Source organism: Pyrus communis, chromosome 4 (assembly GCF_041283825.1).
Source record: "Pyrus communis isolate YQ-2024b chromosome 4, ASM4128382v1, whole genome shotgun sequence".
NCBI classification, from domain to species: domain Eukaryota; kingdom Viridiplantae; phylum Streptophyta; class Magnoliopsida; order Rosales; family Rosaceae; genus Pyrus; species Pyrus communis.
In genome coordinates, this window is record NC_142568.1 from 2890498 (window position 1) to 2911937 (window position 21440).

Consider the following 21440-nt stretch of genomic DNA (forward strand, 5'->3'; position numbering starts at 1 on the left):
TCTTGTAGGTTAACTTTTTGAATTATTTAAAATCAGCTAATTAACTCTTTGTCAATAAATTTTGTCTACAATTCTGTCAAATTCAAGGAAAAATTGATCATTTTATCATAAATTCTTATTTGTCAATGATAATCACCAGTAAAATTATAACACATAGACACAAAATAATGTGTAAAACATAGAGCATAATAAAACATCAAAAACGGAACGTTTATGTAAAACATACAACATGATAAGAAAACATAAAAAAAAAAAAAAAACGAACATTTACATAACAAGCCATTTCATATTGTCATTACACATTATTTTGTATTTATATGTTATAATTTTATTGGTAGTTATAGTTAACAAGTAAGAATTGATGATGGAAATACTAATTTGCTCTTGAATTTGATGACATAGTAGATAGAATCTAGCGATAAGGAGTTAATTGGTTAATTTTCCAAAAAAAAAAAAAAAAATTTAAAGAGTTAGTTTCAATTGGAATAATAGTTTAAGAGGTCAAATAATTGTTTACTAAAAAAAAAACATAGAGAAGGCTTTAAGTTTAGCCGCAAAAAAAATTTGCGCGACAAAATTTGAGTGGAAGTAGTAGGGGTGAATTTTTTTGCCAAATTACCATGCCAGCCGTGGCAACTGTGCCATACCAAATTTGTGCCAGACGGTAATGGTACGGTATTGTTAATTGATACCATTACCACGGTATTACTGTACTGTACTAAAAATATAATATAATATATTATTATATTAACACATATGTATAATATTCCATTGCTTGCTTGATTTGTATAATGAGTATAGAAGATTGAAAAATGTTTGCTTGATTTGTATAATGAGCATATGAGGGGTTCTTCTACTACCATTGGGGTTCCATTGGAAGATGTGGAACTAAATAAGGAGTCCATAATTCAAGCTTCTGGGGGTGATGAGAACAAAATTGAAATGATGAAGGAGCTTATACAAGAAATGAGGGAGCAATGCCTTTTGGAGATATCCAATGAAGTTGATAAGTACTTCGCCGCTCCTTATATTATCAATGTTGTTGGTGACTTTGTTCTCTTGAATTGGTGGAAATCAAACATCAAATAGTTTCCAATTCTTTCACAAATAGTCAAGGATATATTTACAATCCCCACTTCTACCGTTTATATTGAAAGTGCATTTAGCCTAGAGTGGAGGGTTGTGAACTCTTTTAGGGCATCATTGACTCCTAAAATGGTAGAGGCACTAGTATGTACTAATGATTGGTTTATGATAGATGAAGTAAACTTCTACAAGGAACCAATGGAATATATGCTTCAATTTTATAAGGAAATGGAAGAAGCGGAAACAATAAGATATGCTTTAATTTTTTTAGTAAATTTGTTATTAAATGGTTTTCAACTTTAATTCTTCTTGCTACTAATATGTTTTCTTTGTTTGTAATGTAGGCTTGACACAAGCTCAATCTTCTACAAGTTCAATGCCTCCTCCGAAAGCTTTTGACATCTCAAACTTGAAGAATTGATATATGGATTTTACTTTTTGAAGTTTAGTTCCAATTTTCATTTGGTTTGAAACTGTAACTTTTATTTGGATTGTTAACTTCTATTTGTTTTGGTTCGTAACTTTTATTTGGATTGTAAGCTTAATTTTTATTATGAATCTTGATGCATCATTTGAATTATTGTGTGTGTGAACTGTGAATAATGAATAATAAATAAATTTAGGCTACAATGAATGAGATAAAGGTACATAAAAAATGTTTTGCCCTTGAAATTGGGTTAAAAAAACAAAAACAGATTTGTCCCAAAATAAAGTGGCAATTACCATTGTCATACTATGTCAACCGAATTATTTGGCAATACCAAACTTAAGTATACCAAAAATTTAGTACAGTAATAGTAATAAATTTTGTCATACCAAAGATTTGATACGAGACTTTTGAAACGATAACCATACCAAACCCATTCTTAGAAGTACTAAAAAGCAACTGATGTATAACCGTATCACTCGATAATTTCTCCTATTAGTGTAAAATGTGAAAATTAAAAATTTGTGGCACATTTTACAAATCACTTCAAATGTCGAGGGTGTAAGATGTAATTAGCCATTTTATTTATATAACCGCACAAAACCCTAAACCCTGACTAAGTCGCTCTAATCTCATATAGCTCACACCACCCGAATCCCCGAAGGAATTGAGAAGGAGAGGGAGAGGAAGATGAATCACATAGCAGCAATGGAAGAGCAACTGGTATCGGAGAGAATAAAGCAAAAGCTAAACGAAGTAAATGTCGCTGCCCAGACCCAACTCTCCACCATCCAAGACCATGTCAATTTCACCCTTCAGGTATAGATGCATCTTCCGGTGTTTGATTCTTTTGCTTTTTTTTTTTTTTTTTTTTGGAATTTTTGGTTGATCTTGTGATATATTTTTGTGTGTATTTGTAAAGGTTTCATATAATATACATATGTGTGTGTGTGTGTGTGTGATTGATGGGTATGGATTTCACAGAATTACTGCATTGTCAGCTGCTTGGTTTTGAGAAAATTTTGTAAAATATGAAAAATATGATTATGGTATTGTTACTGGGCTCTGTTTGGTTGCTCAGAAAATGCAAAGGGAAAATTAAGTAAAAGAAGTTAGCTACTTTGATAATTGATGCTAGAGAAAACAGTCATTTAATTCAAGTGTGCAGTCATTGTTCGGGGCTTAGTTTTTTTATTCGTTTATAATTTTTGTAGATTTTATTTTTTTGAATTTGCATACCAGATATAAAGCCAATAATTGATTTTTTTTTTTTTTTTTTTTTTTTTAAGATTATAATTTACTTGTTGATTGATATGGTTTTGAAGCCTGGGATGCAATGCAAACTTGGTGATTCTCCTTACTTATATATCACTTTATGTAGTAATTTTTCAGCTAAAATTTTGATGACGACCTTTTGCAGCAAGCGTACTTCAAGTGTGCGCACGAGTGTTTTGATAGGAGACGAAGTCAGCAAGACATAAGCAATTGTGTCGAAAATTGCAGTGTTCCTGTTGTCAGAGCTCAAGAGGGAGTTGAGAATGAGATGGCCAAGTTTCAAGTAAGTTCTTCTTACTTTTCCCATGTCTCTTTTGGTGGTTAAAATTCCTTGTGTTCCCCCTTTTCTAGTTGAACTGTCAGATGTTTTGTGTGATGAAGATTGAAAACAAAAGCTAGTGTAGTGCCATTTGCCCGAGTTACACATAAAACCCAAGAAGGCACTAGACCACTTTACTGTGTAACTCACCCCTTGCTTCTCCCACCATCACAAGTGCTTCTCCTCCATGGAAATCGCTTACAGAATTGAAAATCGAAATGGCTCACACCAAGCCGCAAGAGCTTTTCTGCATAGAAATTGCTCAGGCCAAACCACAAGAGCTTGTCCCACTCACAAGATTTGTTTTCTTTTCTTTCTAATAAATGGATTTCACCATTTCCATGACCGAAAGAATATAAATTAACTACACTAACCTCTTCGGGTTGTTCTCAGCCTAATAAGAAAACCCAGTATGGTGTGTTTTTATGATATATGTATTTTACTGATTTTACTTTTGAAGACGGAGTTACGATTTTGTTTCTCCTATTTTATGAGCTTTTGGTTCTTGGAGGAGATTCTACTTTGTGAGCTATATGCTTTTCTGCTATGATCTGTGAAACCAATGTTAATCTGGTAGACTCTGGAAGCACAAGGAGGAAGCTCTTGTGGTGATTGTCTGCTGTTTCTTGGGTTTTGTAAATGGGGTCCAAATTAGGCGTATGACCATTAGTTTTTATCTTAACTCATCAACACACAAGACATCTAATGGTTCAAATTGTCCTAATTGAATCCGAAAGGCATACACTCCTCCATTGATCTGTACATATATAATGTGTGTGTGACTTTGTGTGGCCACACACGTCGGTCCTATGGTTTGATTTCTTGATCCAGTGAGATAACATCTTGTTTGATACAGACATATATATGTGTGTGTGTGTGTGTGTGTGTGTATATTTAGATGCAACCCCATCTGTATGTTCTCACTGTATCTCTCAACCCTCCTGATGTAATTCAATAAGGGGATGTCCCCATAAGTTAACAGTCAATGTACTATGTTTCCATCTTTGCTTCCGTAAACTCTAAAACCTTATCAATTACTGGGATGCAAAATGTCGAAGTTACCTAGGAAGTCAAACGTAGTGTGTTAAAAAATGTTAAAAGCTTACCGTGTGTGCAACTGAATAACATGTTTCAATTACTCAATTTCAGGATTTTTAAGGTTTTTGTAGGTCCACATTGTCCATTCATGAGAACTTTATATAAACAGTCGGAGGATTCTTTTTGTAGTTATCGGCTTCCAGAGCTATGTTTCTTCCCTTATAACTAACTCTTCAAGGTGATAATAGTTTTTTCGAAGGCTCGTTTCTATCCTAATAACATTGTTTGAAACCATAATGTGGTACGGCCCCATGATTCACATGGAAAGATGGTCACTAAATTTCTAATACACTACAAAGTTGCAGGCTTTAACTTAGTTGAGGAGTTAACAACAAAATAAGGAACCAAGTGGCTTGTAGAAACCATTGGTATCTTGTAACGCTTAGAAGTACAGAAAAGCTACCAACTCAACCTTTCACATCTAAAACAGAAATAAGAAGAGGGCCAAGATAATATGCAAATATAAAATGTAAGAGTCTCCAAGATTTTGGCTTGAATATAAGTTGATGCTTCTTTGACCACTATTAGAAGTTGTGTCATAAGCAAGAATTCTATAAGAATGAGATAGCCTTGCCAGTTTGCCTTTGCTTCCTTTAGGTTGATATTTAACTTGTACTGTGAAACACACTCATGGATATGACGGAAGGTAACAGTGCATTTATGACAATGAAGAAAACAAGCACATTAACAGTAGTTCACTTACGATGTATGCTTCTTCGGATAGAGTAAGATGTTGACCACGGTTGTTTCAGTGGCAATCAACTTGTGGATTTGAATGTTCATTTCTGACGTAAAACGAGTATTAGGGTGGTAACAGCAATAGCTGTGACAGTTATTGATGCAAGGGGAGTATGCAGTGTTTGGTTCTGATAGTGATAGTAGCATAGATAGATATTATTAGTAATGTTTCTTAATTGAGGACATAATTGTGATTTGCTGTAACATCCACTTGTAAGCATAGTTTTTTTCGTTCAGATGCATGTCAAGTTTGTTGTATGACTATGCGTGCGAAAGAGCTCTTTATGTTTAAACTTGTGTTTTTTGTATGCATAGCGAATATGTTTTCAGGCTGTCATCTAGCAAACTACTTATGAAAATTCTTGTACCGAATGCAGGAGAGGTTAAGTAGGGCACTGATGGTCTGTCAGGACAAGTTCGAAGCAGCTAAGCAACAAAGGGTCACAACCAATTCACTCAACAATTTGGAGTCATGTGTTGAACAGGCAACCCAAGATAGCATACAGACGCTGCCACATCTTGCTGAAAGACTGAAGGCTTCCTTCGGGATCAACCATTAAGTCGAAGGAGTCGTGATAATTGTTTTTCTAAAGTACCCCTCTATTATTCCATTAACTTACCTACAGTGCTAAATTATGCTGGAAGGCAAAGTAACTGTCCTGTACTTTCTGCCATAAGTGCTAAATTATCGGTTAGCAATTGACGTTTTTGTAACGATGAGGAAATGATTTGGTGGAACTCAAGAGGCATATGAATCTGCAAAAAATAATTGGCTGGAATTTCCCATCCACTGTGAAGTATACAAAATTATTGTGATCCAATGCACAACACCGACATGCTTGTGATATATGCCGTCTGCACCCTTAGTACAACGCATGCACAATTCTTTTGTGTAAGTCGTTGCAACTTGCAAGGGAAAGGACCCTATAAGGCTATAACCAGTGACGGATCCCCAAAATATTATTGGGGGAGGGGGCGGTCGGTAAGAACAGCGTAGGGCGCAAAGTTTTGTGGACAAAATGACGTGCAAATTGACATTTCATCGACTTGGTAGGCTTGAGGTCATTTGTCAAGTCATATTGCAGATCTGTCGACATATGTCAACGACTTTCGAGCGAGCATATTGATAGGCATCAATAGCTTTTGAACAAGCATGCCGGCATATGCCAAAGAGTGAGCCTATCGACATATGCCCATAGCAACGAATACAAAGGCATGAAGCTAGCAACTATCATGCCCAGTGCCCATGGAGGCAATTCATCGAGCAGCTGGAGAGCATCTCAGATTTCCCGAGGGTATTACCCAACTCTTCCATGGAAGATTTTTGAGCTTTTGGGGGCCGAGGGGGTCAGCTAACCCACCTTACCCCAAAGTGGATCCGTCCCTGCCTGTAACACCATGCTGGTATGCTAAATAGAAAGAAAAAAAATTATGATAAAAGCATAAGAATCAATACACAAATTAATGTATAATCTTGGTGAAGAACATTGCATATTCATTTGAAAAATGAATGGAAGGCTGCAATGGTGTCTTCCAGCAGCAATAATGTTCCATTAGTTACTAAATAGTCAGGATTCAGAACAGATTCTGTTAACCATGAATTATAACTAATAATTAACCACCATTAATTATTGCTACTTGTATGTTGTATTCTTTAGTGCTTAACCAAGTGCAGTAGCATTATAAGATCGATGCAGCCCATCTGCTTAGTGGGACAAGGTTTTGTATTCCTTGGTCTAAAAAGATTTTCTCAGTTGCCAAACACATTTCAATAAACGATGCAATAACAACCAGTTAAGTAAATAAATCTGTGAAAAAAACTGAAACCAGATCATAGATCATGTAAGAATTATGGGTTATTTCTGCAAAGCGCTAACAAAGAAGGATCAGTCGATCATCAACCGATCAAATCAGCAGAAAAAGTTTAATAAACCGAAAGGAAATAAAGAAAGCAGGATTGAATAACTATATAATTATATACCTGTACTGTTAAGCATAGGAGAGCCTCGGTCCAGATTCCGAACAAAACCCCTTGAGAAACCCCGAGTTTTTGCCTATCTCAATTCGATTTAGCCACTTACTACTACGGTCTAGTGATATTCTTCTTCATTTGTAAGTAAGAAGTTTTAGGTTTGATTATCGTCAAAGGCGAATATGAATCACATTATTGCTAGCCCATTGTGAGGTTAAGCCCACCCCTTCCTTTAGCTTAGATAATATTATTTGGTCAAAAAACAAAAATCGATTTGAGGGTTTTGCGTGAAGCTGGTATATAATGTGATGAAGTATGCAGTTGGTGGAGCAACATGTGTTCCAGCTTGTGGGCCACATTTTGGCCCGCAAGCATTCCACCGGTTGAAAAAAGGCAAGAGCAAGGCTCAAAAGATGTCCTCTAAGATAATTTCCAAAAGATATATCAAAGCTTAGGTGGAATTTCATGTAATCAAATTTGAAGGTATGAGTAAGCTTCAATTGACATATGAGAAAATATGATGTCAATTTTTTTTAATTATTTTATTATATGGATCTCATTAATACATTAATTATAGATCTTGAAAAATGTGCTTTAATTAATTTCTTTTTAAAATGGATCCTACAAATATCATTTATTATAAAGAAACATATCGGTTGGAAAAAGAAAAAATCTGACATTGTCACATCAGCCATCAAATTAACATCTTTGGAGATGCTCTAACCCATAAACCACTTTCCTGTCTAATTTGGCAAGGGCAAGTGGTCGCCATTCAAAGCATGTGCAAATGCCCGAGCAAAAGAAGCCCGGCCTTACGCCTGCGGGCAAGCCGGCATTAGCTACAATTTTTATTTCTTTATTTTTTATTTTTTTTTATTTTTATCAGGAGCTTGTAACACACATGCAGAAAAGGATGGCAGCCAACAACTTCTGCAGGGGTGGGCAAGACAAGAATAAGCAAATGCGAGAAAAAAAGAGAGTTAAATAGGTAAGAAAGGCTAGAGGAGAATGATCGTGATACCATGCCTCGACACCTCAATCATGTCTCTTGATTTAAAACGGTTTTCGAAAAGCAAAAAAAATCGAGTCATGAGAAGAAGGGTTTTCATAGTATATAAGAAAGTTCCAAATGTTTTAAGTAATGACAGATCGAGCTAGAGCCACACTAATTTTATTTCCTAGGTTAAATGCTATTAAAAATATGATTATTTCAATTTGGTAGTTGGTTATTTTGTTAAGTGAGTTCTTAGAGCATCTCCAAAGTTAACGTCAAATTCAAAACATCAAATTTTAATTTGATAGCTGACTTGGCAATTTGACATATTGTCAATATATTCATTCCACCTGATATGCTAAAATTTATTGCTTCATTTATGTTTTTTAAACAAAAATAATAAAAGTTGGGTTGTTGTTGTTTAAAAATAATAAAATAATACCTAAATATGCTAGCATTTAAGGTAATGCAAGTGAAATGCCATTAGAAATTGCAAAAATCAATTTTGAAGGCAGCTTTAGATTTGACATTTATTTATCCATGTCGCTTAACCTTCTTTTCCATGTCATTTTTGACATTATATTTGGAGTAAATGATATGTTTTTTATTACTGTTATATATCTATATGACAATTTTAACGTATTTTTCAAAAATTGTCTTAACCTTTTCTTAAACTTTGAAATAGTATATTGGAATCAGACAATCGTTTTATTATCGACGCTACTTTTTATTCTTGAATCAAGAGATTCTCCATACTGTTAAAGGCAGAGTTTTCTTACGCAGTCGATTCGGCTTTAAAGAAAGCGTGAGGAGTACTTCCGGTGACGTGTCACAATCTGGAGCTTTAAATCAGCTTTGCATGGAATGAACGGCTGGGATAGAGAAGAGAGGAGACAATCCGGATCCCCTCTGTAAAACCCACACTCTAGAGCTTCACCACCATCGCCGCTCTCAAAACCCTAAATCATCTCCCTCTCCGCCCTCATCTTCAACTCTGCCATGGAGGAGGTGTGCGAGGGCAAGGACTTCTCCTTCCCCAAGCAAGAGGAGACTATCCTCAAGCTCTGGTCCGAAATCAAGGCCTTCGAAACCCAATTGGCGCGCACCGAGGGCCAGCCCGAGTACGTCTTCTATGACGGTCCTCCATTCGCCACCGGACTCCCACACTACGGCCACATACTGGCCGGCACCATCAAAGACATCATCACCCGATTCTTCTCCATGACGGGCCACCACGTCATCCGCCGCTTCGGCTGGGACTGCCACGGTCTGCCGGTAGAGAACGAGATCGATCGGATGCTCGGGATCAAGCTTCGGGAAGATGTGCTGAAGATGGGGATTGATAAGTACAATGAAGCCTGCAGGAGCATTGTTACTCGGTACGTGGGGGAGTGGGAGAAGGTTATTTCGCGGACGGGGCGGTGGATTGATTTCAATAACGATTACAAGACGATGGATTTGAAGTTCATGGAGAGCGTTTGGTGGGTCTTTGGCCAGTTATTTGAAAAGGGTCTTGTTTATAAAGGCTTCAAGGTTGGTTGATTGGTTGATTGCATTGTGTTTTCTTTCCGTTTTGCTCAACTGGTTAGTGAGATATTCTGAATTAAACTGGTTTTTGCATAACTGGAAATGGGGTTTGTAAGCTTAATTGGAAATGATATCGGTTTTTCGATTAAAGTATTTTTTTGCTGTTTAACTAGCTAATGATTTCTAGTTAGGGTATAAGCTCAATGTTGGTTATTGAAAACATGAGAGAAATGGAGGGAGGGTGAGGGGAGGAGAGATAATGTCCAACTTAAGCAGGGCGGGAGGACACATTTTGTTTGACGTATTGGGCAAAAGAAAGGGATGGTTGTATATCTACTGACAGATTTTGTTTTCCTTTTTTTATAGGTCATGCCATACAGCACTGGTTGCAAGACACCGCTCTCCAATTTTGAGGCTGGTCAAGAGTACAGGGTTAGTGATACTTCTATTGATATTATATATAAAGATAAAGATTGCTAAATTATTTTAACTGTTGTTCGTACTGTTATTGAATCTTTGCTTAATGTGTTGAAATTATTGACTTTTGGTTTCTTGGTTAAGTGGTAAAAGACTTTTCAATATAAGAACCAGCATCTATGAATTCAACGTTCCAGCATAATATAAATGAAAGGAAAAGGGGGGCATACTTTGTATTGTTGAAACTTGGAATTTGTCTGTGTTCTTGTTCTGCCCTGAATTCAACTATTTTCTTTCCTGTTATTGGAACTTGTTGCTTGATGTTTAAGAATCTCTACCATATTTGACATCTCTAGAGAAACACAGGATGTACCTGATCCTGAAATTATGGTGACTTTTCCAATTGTTGGAGATCCGCAAAAGGCAAATTTTGTGGCTTGGACAACTACACCATGGACCCTCCCGAGCAATTTGGCCCTTTGTGTCAATGCAAATTTTACTTATGTGAAGGTCAGTTACTAATAGCAAAAGTAACAAAAGTAAATGCCAGCTATTTTTGTTTTCATCTCTGTTTCAGTTTCTTTGTCACATAAATTTGATTGCCCTGTAATACTAGTTTTCATCTCTATAGTGTTTAAAATTAAGGAGTTTATTTATTTATTATTATTATTTTTTTTTTCTGATATCAGACTATATTCTGATGCCAAGAATTTTTGTTCAACTTTATTCAATGGGTTTTATTATGCTATATTACATTAGAATCTAATTTGAGGTGGAAAACAAATCAGGTTCGCAACAAGTACTCCGGAAAAGTTTATGTTGTTGCTGAATCTCGGTTGTCAGCTCTTCCTAATGAGAAACCAAAAGAAAATGTGGCAGGATCTGTTGGTGATTCAAAAAAGCTAAATTCAAAGGCCAAGGGATCCTCAGGTGGGAAAAAGGAAACTGTGGACACTTCATTTGAAGTATTGGAGAAATTCTCTGGTTCTTCGTTAGTGGGAAAGAAGTGAGTACTTGTTCCTCATTTTCTGTTGTTATCCTCAATTTGGTGTTTGGTTTTAGGTAGTTTCTTTTGTCTATATTGTTTTTATAATTCATGTGTTTTTTGATTCATACCACAATTAAAAAGAGCCTGGAAACTGCAGGTATGAACCACTGTTTGACTACTTTATGGAGTTCTCTGATGTGGCATTTAGAGTTGTTGTGGACAACTATGTTACCGATGACAGTGGTACTGGTATTGTGCATTGTGCTCCTGCATTTGGTGAAGATGATTATCGTGTTTGCCTTGAAAATCAAGTAATCAACAAGGTATGCACTCAGATGCATGTAAATAGTATATTTTCATGGGTTGAGGATTTCTAATTCATTAATCAAGATAACTAATGAGGAACCAAATTGAAAGCTTTCCTAAATCAATGGGTGTTTCAGTCTTTAGTTCTCTAGGGTTTTAGTATTTTTAATATTTAGGGTTTTAGTCGTTTGATTTCCCACTTTTTAAAGTTTTAGATTCTTTCCAGATTTATTGGGATTCGTTTTAGTTTCCTATTCTATTTTGGATTAGTATTTCTTTCCTACAATAGGTTTACTTTACTGCGTTCTTTAGGTTTAAGGCATTGTGAAACATAAGTAGCCCTTATAATTCCAGTAGTTGTATGGATGAAGAGTTGATGAATAGAAAAGTTGTGTTTTCCAGAGATTGGAATTCTAATCCTGCGATGGGATTACTTTCAGGTCCTTACTTCTTTGCTCACATAGCCTTTGTTTTCTTGGAATGTAGGGAGAGAACTTGATTGTAGCTGTTGATGATGATGGATGCTTTACCGAAAGAATTACCGACTTCAGCAAGTGCTATGTCAAGGATGCAGATAAAGATATTATTGAAGCAGTGAAGGTACATGAGAGTTTGTATACATACACGGACACACATCTGTAGGGTGGTTTACTTGCACAATCCCCAGTTTATTTTAAAAAGATATCTTCTAACTTACACAGAAGTGTTCAATTTTGGCTCCATGCTCTAAGCTTATATTTTGACGTCAAAGAATAGGTAGGGACGTGTTATGATGCTATTTATTCTTGTTATCTTGTTGTCATCTTTAGTTGAAAAGATTTTTGGGATAAAAGTGAGTTAAGAATAGAAATCAAAGTCCTGTTTGGGATTGGGATGTTTCTGTACTTATTATACGCTTCTATTTGTTTGTATCCGTTGCTCTGATGTAACTCTTCATATTTACTCAGGCAAAAGGAAGGCTAGTGAAGTCTGGAACGTTTACCCATTCTTATCCCTTTTGCTGGAGATCTAAAACTCCGCTTATTTACAGAGCTGTTCCAAGCTGGTAACTGCAGTTTAAACTAGCTATTATTTAATCCAACTTTATATTCTGTTATTTTGATTAATAAGTCTATCTGCACTGAGTTACATTAGTCCACTGATTTCTAGTTAGATTCTGTTCGATCAATTTGATTGCATGTTCTTAGCACTTGAACTTTATTGGGTTCCATTGATGTAGAGTAGGGTACTGAAAATGTTATTTCCCTACTATTTTCTTTCTTCTCATGTCTACTTGTAGTCTCATCTCAAATAAATTTTACCATTTGATTACAGGTTTATCCGAGTGGAGTTGTTGAAAGAAAAATTGTTAGAAAACAACAAGCAGACTTACTGGGTTCCTGATTTTGTCAAGGTTGAATTTTTGTGAACATAGATGCTTTTCTTCCTTGCTTTTTTTATTTTTTTATTTTTATTAATGCGTGTTTTTAAAATTTTTAGGCTGAGTTTGGTAAATGGCATGCTCTTTGGGTGGTTAGTGTTGTAAAAGATGATAAGTAGCTACAGTTTAGGGTGATAAAGTAGGTTAGCTATAGTCTGAGGATGTAATCGAGTCTCTAGAGGTTCTTGAATATTGTACCTTGTCTTCCCTATTTACCATTTCTATTTATTTATTTTAATCCTGTGTTATAGGGGGCTTACTTTGTCAAATAATATTGCAGTTTTTAATTATTGCCACAAACTATTGATGACATGTGACATTTCTTAAGGTTAAACTGTTGAAAACTGGTGATACTTGCTGCAAAACTTGGATTCCGTGAACCTTCTAATTTGGAAATTTCTGCCAATGGCTATTTGGATTGCTATGCTAGATGATAAACTGTGTTTTGGTGTCATGTTCTATTTTGTAAGAAATAGGCAATACGTCCTCGTATGAGAGAGTTTCATAAAATTCTGAAATGTGATGGCAATAAGTCCCCATCTGTTCTATTGCCATATTTCAGGAAAAGCGCTTTCACAATTGGCTGGAGAATGCAAGAGATTGGGCTGTTAGTCGAAGTAGATTTTGGGGCACTCCACTTCCAGTCTGGATTAGTGAGGACGGTGAAGAAATTGTTGTAATGGATTCTATTCAGAAGCTTGAAGAGCTTTCTGGTGTTAAGGTTTGTTTCCTCTCCGTCTCCATGTGTATGCAATTATTCGTGAATGCAGATTCCTGGACTTCTTGTTTCCTAAGTTCTATTTTTAATTGTTAATTTCATGAATTAACAAGTAATAGACGACTTGTTTTTGTTCATTTTGCATTTTCTCGAATTAACAAATCTAATGTAATATTCTCTTATGCTGATTAAAATAGGTTTTCGATCTGCACCGTCACAATATTGATCACATTACTATTCCCTCAAGTCGAGGTCCCGAATTTGGTGTTCTTCGACGTATAGATGATGTAAGATTACTGAATCATGGTTACATGTTATAGTTCCCCTTTTTGAACTTAAATCATAATTAGTTTTGCATTAAAAACTTGAATTGTTGTGGCTCATAAAGTTTCATTTGTAATTAAACATTGTCGAGATTTGTTGCTTTCATTGGGTTTTGAACTTTTGAAGGTTGTTGCTGTACTTGTTTCATGGACTTCCACATTATTTTGTAACTGCTCTCAAATACTTGTTTACTTTGAAAGGATAAAATCATACTCAAATGTGTTGCCATTTTATTCTCCATTATGTATTCAATGACCTTGTGCTGCATTCTAGTTATTTTATTCATGGTTAAGAGTCAGTGACAAATTGTATTAGCAATTCTGACTTTCCGACTCTGATGATTTGCATTGTATTAGCTAGTCTATAACTTAAATGGTGGTCATGGCTATTTACGTGGGTGAGTGGTTATCGTAATATTTGTCTGTTCTCGATGGTGTATTTGTTTGAGGAAGAACGATAGGTTTCAAAGAATTAATCATGTATAACTACGATGGAAGTGCATAAACTTTTCATCATTTGTACCATTTTATCTCTAGACTAAATCAAGCTATTCCATTATCCAAAGGAGCATGGCATGATTGTCATTTGTTCAGGTGTTGGAACTCGAAAGTTTTATGTGAATGAATTTAATGACCTCCTAATCATAGGGTTATGCTTTTTGATAATGCTCTCGTTTTGACGTTGATCTGTTAATTTTCCTTTCAGGTGTTTGATTGTTGGTTTGAGAGTGGGTCCATGCCTTATGCTTATATCCACTATCCTTTTGAGAATGTTGAACTTTTTGAGAAAAATTTCCCTGGCCATTTTGTGGCTGAGGGGCTAGATCAGACTCGTGGATGGTAAATTTTTGCATTGTCCATTTACCAGATTTGAGTTTCTTCCCCTAGTTAGATAAATATGTGATATGATATTGAAGTTATATGTTCATCTGCCTTGTTAGACAACCTTACGACTTGAAAAGCTTAAGCTATTAGGTAATGATATACATATATCAGGCTGATATACCTTTTAGATTGCTGTTGCATGCATAAAATCCTTAATGGCATTAGATGAAAAACAATAAATATTGGTGTTTAAGCAACTCTTAAATGCAAGGGACTAAAGTATAGTATGTTTGGGCTTGAGAGGTGGGAGAAGATTTCTTGTTCACAAAATTTTGGATAATTTTTCTTTCCTATTTATAGAAAACAAAAATTTATTTAAATCAAAACAAATCTTAAATTCATTTGAGCACTTAAATATCATATAGATTCCAGTCTTACGTTTTACTTTTGTTAATCACATATCTTAGTATAATCACCTCTTTATTAAAAAAATATTGATTGGAAGAAATAAATATTGGCTGCCTTTTGGAGATAATCATTTTGCTTGTTTATCCTAGGTTCCTAACTCACAAGTGTTTCCAAAATTTAGCCCGGGCCTGGTTCCGAATTTTTATTGTTTCCTTCCCACCCTGCAGGTTCTACACTCTTATGGTGTTATCTACGGCGTTATTTGGGAAACCTGCTTTTAGGAACCTCATTTGCAATGGACTTGTCCTTGCTGAGGATGGGAAAAAAATGAGTAAAAGTTTGAAAAATTATCCTTCACCAATGGAAGTTATCGATGACTATGGAGCTGTACGTTTACTGTAGAACTTTTTTCATTTCATTATGTATTACGAAGTTCTTTTTTAGTCCATGTTTATTTGTTTGTATTTTGGATGCCTCTAGATGTTAAATCTTCCCAATGATTGGTCTATTCCCTGTTTCTGTTGTGCAGGATGCACTACGACTATACCTCATTAACTCTCCTGTTGTGCGTGCGGAGCCATTACGTTTCAAGAAGGAAGGAGTTTTTGGTGTTGTAAGTATTAGTTTATTGATTTAAATAGAGGTAATCCAATCACTGTTCGAACCTAGATATCTAAAGGGAAATCAAGGAAAGCCTTGGGAGAAAACTGATACTACCATAAAATTCGTCCAAATTGAAATATCCCTTGAAATTTGGTCAGGCCCCTTTCACAGTACATCAATAATTACCCATATAACATTAATAATCCACTTGATACTTGCTAACTCCTTACAATAGTTTTTACTGCATCATTTATCTACCATTCTGACTTAGTTTTCACATTCGACTTCTGTTTGTTTTGAGTATTTTTCTTTATTTATATGGGCTGGAATTTATTACTGGTTTTGATTCACTAGAATTTCTAAAAGAAGTGCCTTTTATTTGTTGTTTTTTTATTTTTTTTTTTCAGGTCAAGGATGTATTTCTTCCTTGGTACAATGCATATCGGTTCCTTGTTCAGAATGCAAAGAGACTTGAAGTTGAGGGGTTTTCCCCTTTCCTCCCTGTTGATCTAGCCACTGTACAGAAGTCATCTAATGTGCTTGACCAGTGGATCAATTCAGCCACACAGAGTCTTGTTTATTTTGTTCAGCAAGAGATGAATGGTTATCGACTTTATACGGTAGTTATCAATCAAGCATTAAGTACTTACATCTAATCGACAGAAGTTCAATTAATGAGATAGATTTATGGTCTTAGCATCTGGCTAGTGAAATGCGATTTTCTTGACTGGCAACACCAAAAACTCCTTCCTTCACCTTGTGGGAGATGGGGTTCATAAACCTATATTTGTACTGGTCCATCACTGTACAATGGGAGCTGATTCTATTGATTATATGGATAAAAAAAATTTGTTTCTTGAAATTTGACCTACACATCAATTTATTTCATGGAATTATATATTCAATCCGTAGTTCCATACTGACAAACGAATAAACTTTTTAGGTGGTTCCATATCTTTTGAAGTTTCTTGACAACTTAACAAATATTTATGTGCGGTTCAATCGGAAGAGGCTAAAGGGTCGAACTGGTGAAGAGGATTGTAGAATGGCACTCTCAACTCTCTACAATGTAGGGTGGTGGTAACTTTTTAAGCTATTGTGGTTACTCTCTTTATGTTGCCATTGTTTGACAAATAGCTGGGTTTTTCATGAGTGGTTATTTTGTAACTATTCAGTTCTTGAAATTTGCTTAATGTATGTGCATCATTTGTTATGTGTCTGCAGGTCCTCTTGGTGTCTTGTAAAGTAATGGCACCATTAACACCATTCTTCACGGAGGTCCTTTATCAAAATATGCGGAAAGCTTTGAATGAGTCAGAGGAAAGCATTCATTTTTGCAGTTTTCCTGAAGGAGAAGGAAAGGTATTGGCATTCAGTTCTTTATTATGATCATATCAATCAATGGCTAATCAAATCTTTTGTAGTTATTTGAGCAGTTTATCTGTTTAGTTAATATTCCTATTTTGGAAATTTGGGCAGTTGTTTCTTCATAGACTTGTTTGGTTTACGGATTTCAGTGTACTTAATTTAACTTATTTATGTTATAGATTAATTGAATAAAATGATGGTGAGATTTCTTACTCTCTATTTTCCGGTGAAGGAGATTTCTTACTTTAATTCATCATTTATTAAAAAGAATATGGAGTTTTTTTTCATTTCATGAAAAGAGAATATTTCTCCATGAAGGAATTAAAGTTCCATCTGATATTGACTTTTGCAGAACTTCTTACAGATCCTGAAACATTGTAATTTTAGATTTGCATATTCTCCTATAAACTTTTACATGTTTCACTAAAATTTATTGCCATTACAGACAGACGAGCGTATAGAGCAAAGTGTTACAAGAATGATGACAACAATTGATCTTGCCCGTAATATTCGCGAGCGTCACAACAAACCTCTCAAAACACCCCTGAGGTGTGCTTATAGCTTGCAGTCTGTTTCCAATTTTTTGTTCCATTTGCCTACCTTTTTATATTGATATGAAAAAACTTGCCTCTTTTTTAAACAAATACAGGGAGATGGTTATTGTTCATCCTGATGCAGACTTTCTTGATGATATTGGTGGAAAGCTAAGAGAGGTACGTGATAATTTTTAATATTTGTAGACATTTGTGGTCAGTTAATCGATTCATGGTACCAACTAATTCACTATTGTTTATACAACTCTCTTTCCGGTCATACATGGTAGCCTAGTAACCTTTGAGTCGAAACAGCTTTAACAAGTAGTTGTTTGGGCTCCTTTTATTAATTTTTCAATGTCTGTTTTTTGTTACTTCCAATACATCATGGTTGTGTTTTCGGCAATCATTTGCAGCAAAAAATACAAGGCTTTTATGAAGAAAAAGAAAAGTGAATTTATAAAAGGAAAATCTGTGGTTGATGTTTGAAGCAGCTCCTAAGAATCCAACATAGTTCACAGATGAAATTTTTGCTTCGCTTAAGCGTGCGGCAGACCAGTAAATGTCCTCTACCAAAAGGGTTTGGGCTGTAATACTTTGGGATTTTAGCTCTCTTTATTCTTTTATTTGATAAAATCAAAATTGACTTGCAGCTGGATTTTGCATGCTTTAACCCCACTCTTCCTTACATGTTCTTCACAATTTACGTACATTTGTCTTTCAGTTAATCCGGCTCTCACAAATCTCTTGTTCTGGCAAAAGTAATATTATTTTTACCAATTGTTTTTGTGATAACGGATCGCCTAATAACTGTATGTGGTAGTACATTGCTCTTGTAGTTACCCTTGCAAAGTATAATTGTAAACAATTCGGGTAAGGGATAGAAATGAAAGCTGAGGATATTTCATCAAGTTTCATTAGCTACTAACTATGATCTTTAGTGCTTGGTTCAAACCCCATGCAGATGGACTCCTTTTTTCTGGGTCTTGCGCATTATTCTTCAGCAGCTAACAGATTAATTGTTTTCCTTTTGAACTCAGTATGTATTGGAGGAACTTAATGTAAGATCTCTTGTCCCATGTAATGATACACTGAAGTATGCTTCGTTACGAGCAGAGCCTGATTTTAGGTATGAGAACATGAGGAACATTTTGATTTTTTTTTTGTTAAATTTATTTTGGGGATAGGGGCTAAAGAAAGCTGAATGTTGTGCCATGTATTTATATTTAATGGTTTTGTTCATCTTATTTCTTACAGCGTATTAGGTAAGCGACTTGGAAAATCTATGGGAGTTGTTGCCAAAGAAGTCAAGGCCATGTCTCAAGAAAGCATTTTAGCATTCGAGAAAGCTGGTGAAGTTACTCTTTCTGGTCATTGTTTAAAGCTGGGTGATATTAAGGTGCTCATCTTTTCATCTATAGTTTCCCCTCAACTTCTTTGCCATGCTATCCCACCCTCGTTTTGACTTATATTTTATATTTGATTTATCCTGGTTGAAGGCATTTAAGGTATTATCAATTTTAGGTAGCCTCCTTCTATCACCAAAAAGATTTGTCTTTCTTGTGGAAAACATTTGTTTATGTGGGATGCTGGCTTAAACAGCCACCAGGAACTCCACTGACAGCATAACTCCGTTTTATTTTCATTCCTTTTATGTCCAGGTTGTTAGGGATTTCAAACGTCCTAATGGAACGACAGAAAAGGAGATTGATGCTACAGGGGACGGTGGGATTTTTGAGATCATCTTGTAATACGTTTTCTGACTTGTTTTTGGGTCTTACATTTTCCTCTGTTCCACATCTCAGGTGATGTTTTGGTGATTTTGGATTTACGTCCAGATGAGTCATTGTTTGAGGCCGGTATTGCTCGTGAGGTAATTTTCCTACTTTTGTTGGGTTTATGCTGGGTGAACAGTTCTAATTATTTTGGTGCAACATTGTTTGGCTCTTTGTTCTAAATATGATAAAAGTGGGAAACCTTCAGTCAAAAAAGGGTTGAAAGGGCTATCCTTACACCCTGTTGCCAAAATTTTGGCGACTCTCAGTGATGGTGGAAGGTGAGTCTTTTCGCTGGCAGCCAAAATTGAAAGGATATACTTTTACTTCATATTTTTGTTAAAAGGTGGGTGGGAAGATAGGACATAGGTTGGGAATAGCAGCAACTATTTTTATTACTGAACATATTTACATTTTTATTCCTTATGTTCAATCGTGATGTAGTGGGCAATAAAAAATTGTGAGGCCTTTCACTGTATTTGAGTGAATGTGATACCTATATATAGGAATCATACATACTGAGTTTGATACCTTTACACTAGTGAGTTCAAAATTGTTAAGAGTCATACTTTAGACCCTACTAGTTTATAAGTATCACATTCATGAGTTTAATATATATGTATCACACTCAAAATTTTCGCCGCACTGTAAGAGTGATTCCTATATGAGCTCAATATATTGGTATCACACAGTTTTTCCGGCCTATTGTTGAACGCCTTACTACATTTATTTTGGTCTGCTAGTTATTAATATAGGAACTGATAACATTTCTACTGAAATTTTCCCAAACCCATATCAGATTGTGAACAGAATTCAGAAGTTAAGGAAGAAAGCTGCCCTTGAACCTACTGACATGATGGAGGCATACTTTGAATCGTTGGATCAAGATAAATCAGTCTCACAACGGGTTTTGCACTCCCAGGTATTATTTTTGTACATACAGGTTGTGCACTCCCATTTGTCAGTGACATTCAGTTTGATGTGAGTAACAACTTTATGATTTTGGATTCGAAAGTTTGATGGAGTTATGATTGGTTATGATTGATTTAGCATTGTTGCTTAAACATCTATACTTTATGAACTTTTTCCCCACATCCTGTACAACTATTTTGGGTAGTAGATTAATCTCTTTTCCAAGTTGATTGGGTGAGTGTTTTGTGTGCAGGAACAATACATTAGGGATGCCATTGGTTTGCCATTGCTTCTGTCTAGTGTGATGCCATCAGATGCTGTAATTTGCACTCGCTAGAGACTGCTTTATTTTGTTTAGCTGCATTTTTTATTTATTTTTGGTATGGATGTTAAGTAGCCACTTGAATCTCGATATTTTCTTTTTGTTGTATGCTTTACAAATTGCAGGTCATTGTTGCGGAGGAGAGTTTCCATGGGATATCTGGCATGTCATTTGTTATCAGTTTGACCCGACCTGCACCAGTGCTTAACTCAGATGCAATTCTTTCTCTATATTCAGGTCGGTACTCTCTTCGCCAAAAATTACTGTGGTATTAAACTAGGAGTTTTACAAGTCCGTTCCACTACACCACTCGTGATTTTGTGCCTCGAACCATTTTTACTTGTTTTGATCCTCTGGTCCAAATATTTGTTAATGGTTGCAGGAAACACAGAATTTGCACGGGCTCTGCAAACGTATTTGTTATCAAGGGATCATGCAAATTTGAAGTCCGAGTTTCAACATGGAAAGGGAAAGGTATGTTTACCTTTTATTCCGTTGATCTGTTTTCGTCTCAGTAAAAAAACATGTAATTAGATGGTACTCATTATGCCTTGCTTGCCTTTGTGCAGATAAATGTTGATTGCATTGAGAACATCCCTGCTGTGGAACTGGTGTTGGGGGATCATGTATTCTTGACCGTCGGGGACCTCATTTCTAGAACAAAATCTCAGTAGTTTGCTTCTCTTTTGGGAATATATTTGGTAGATTTGTTATCCCATCAATTGTTTTGGTTTTCTTGTCAAAACAGTCGGGGAAGAATCGATTAGAAAACAAATACACGAGCCTATACCGCGGCCAGTTGTGTTTTGCGCTTTTATTTGTTGTACAGATGTAAACGACACATACTGAAAGCAGCAAGAGGTGGCCTAATTGTTGTTTCAAATGGCCTTAATACAGAACTAAATACGATATTTTGGTTATTGAGAAGTGATGTGAGATTGAATAGTTTCTAATTGTTACTGCATGGTTAATGACCAGTGTTACTCCATATCTTACCAATTTCTTGGACCATTAAATAATGCGTGAGTCTTATATTTTAGGAAGATTATTCTTGCACACCTCAATTCGCTTCTTACACTCCCTTCT

At 35.6% G+C, this 21440-nt stretch overlaps 2 protein-coding genes across 2 annotated transcripts; both read left to right on the plus strand.

Moving 5' to 3' along the window:
- The first annotated feature begins 2120 nt into the window (after positions 1 to 2120).
- Positions 2121 to 5722, plus strand: LOC137723105 (uncharacterized). Its single transcript, XM_068462265.2, has 3 exons — positions 2121 to 2332; positions 2934 to 3071; positions 5321 to 5722. The coding sequence occupies exons 1-3, from the start codon at positions 2204 to 2206 to the stop codon at positions 5501 to 5503; spliced, it is 450 nt and encodes a 149-aa protein (XP_068318366.1). The 5' UTR covers positions 2121 to 2203; the 3' UTR covers positions 5504 to 5722.
- Positions 5723 to 8625: 2903 nt separating this feature from the next.
- On the plus strand, positions 8626 to 21281 carry LOC137721912 (tRNA synthetase class I (I, L, M and V) family protein). Its single transcript, XM_068460936.2, has 27 exons — positions 8626 to 9442; positions 9803 to 9868; positions 10220 to 10363; positions 10642 to 10859; positions 10999 to 11164; positions 11634 to 11747; positions 12095 to 12192; positions 12462 to 12540; positions 13130 to 13288; positions 13483 to 13572; positions 14315 to 14448; positions 15069 to 15228; positions 15371 to 15454; positions 15852 to 16064; positions 16388 to 16513; positions 16669 to 16806; positions 17258 to 17361; positions 17462 to 17525; positions 18386 to 18474; positions 18603 to 18744; positions 19007 to 19070; positions 19151 to 19218; positions 19920 to 20042; positions 20286 to 20351; positions 20480 to 20591; positions 20737 to 20828; positions 20924 to 21281. Exons 1-27 carry the CDS (start codon positions 8909 to 8911, stop codon positions 21026 to 21028), a joined length of 3552 nt encoding a protein of 1183 aa, XP_068317037.2. The 5' UTR covers positions 8626 to 8908; the 3' UTR covers positions 21029 to 21281.
- The last annotated feature ends 159 nt before the right edge of the window (positions 21282 to 21440 follow it).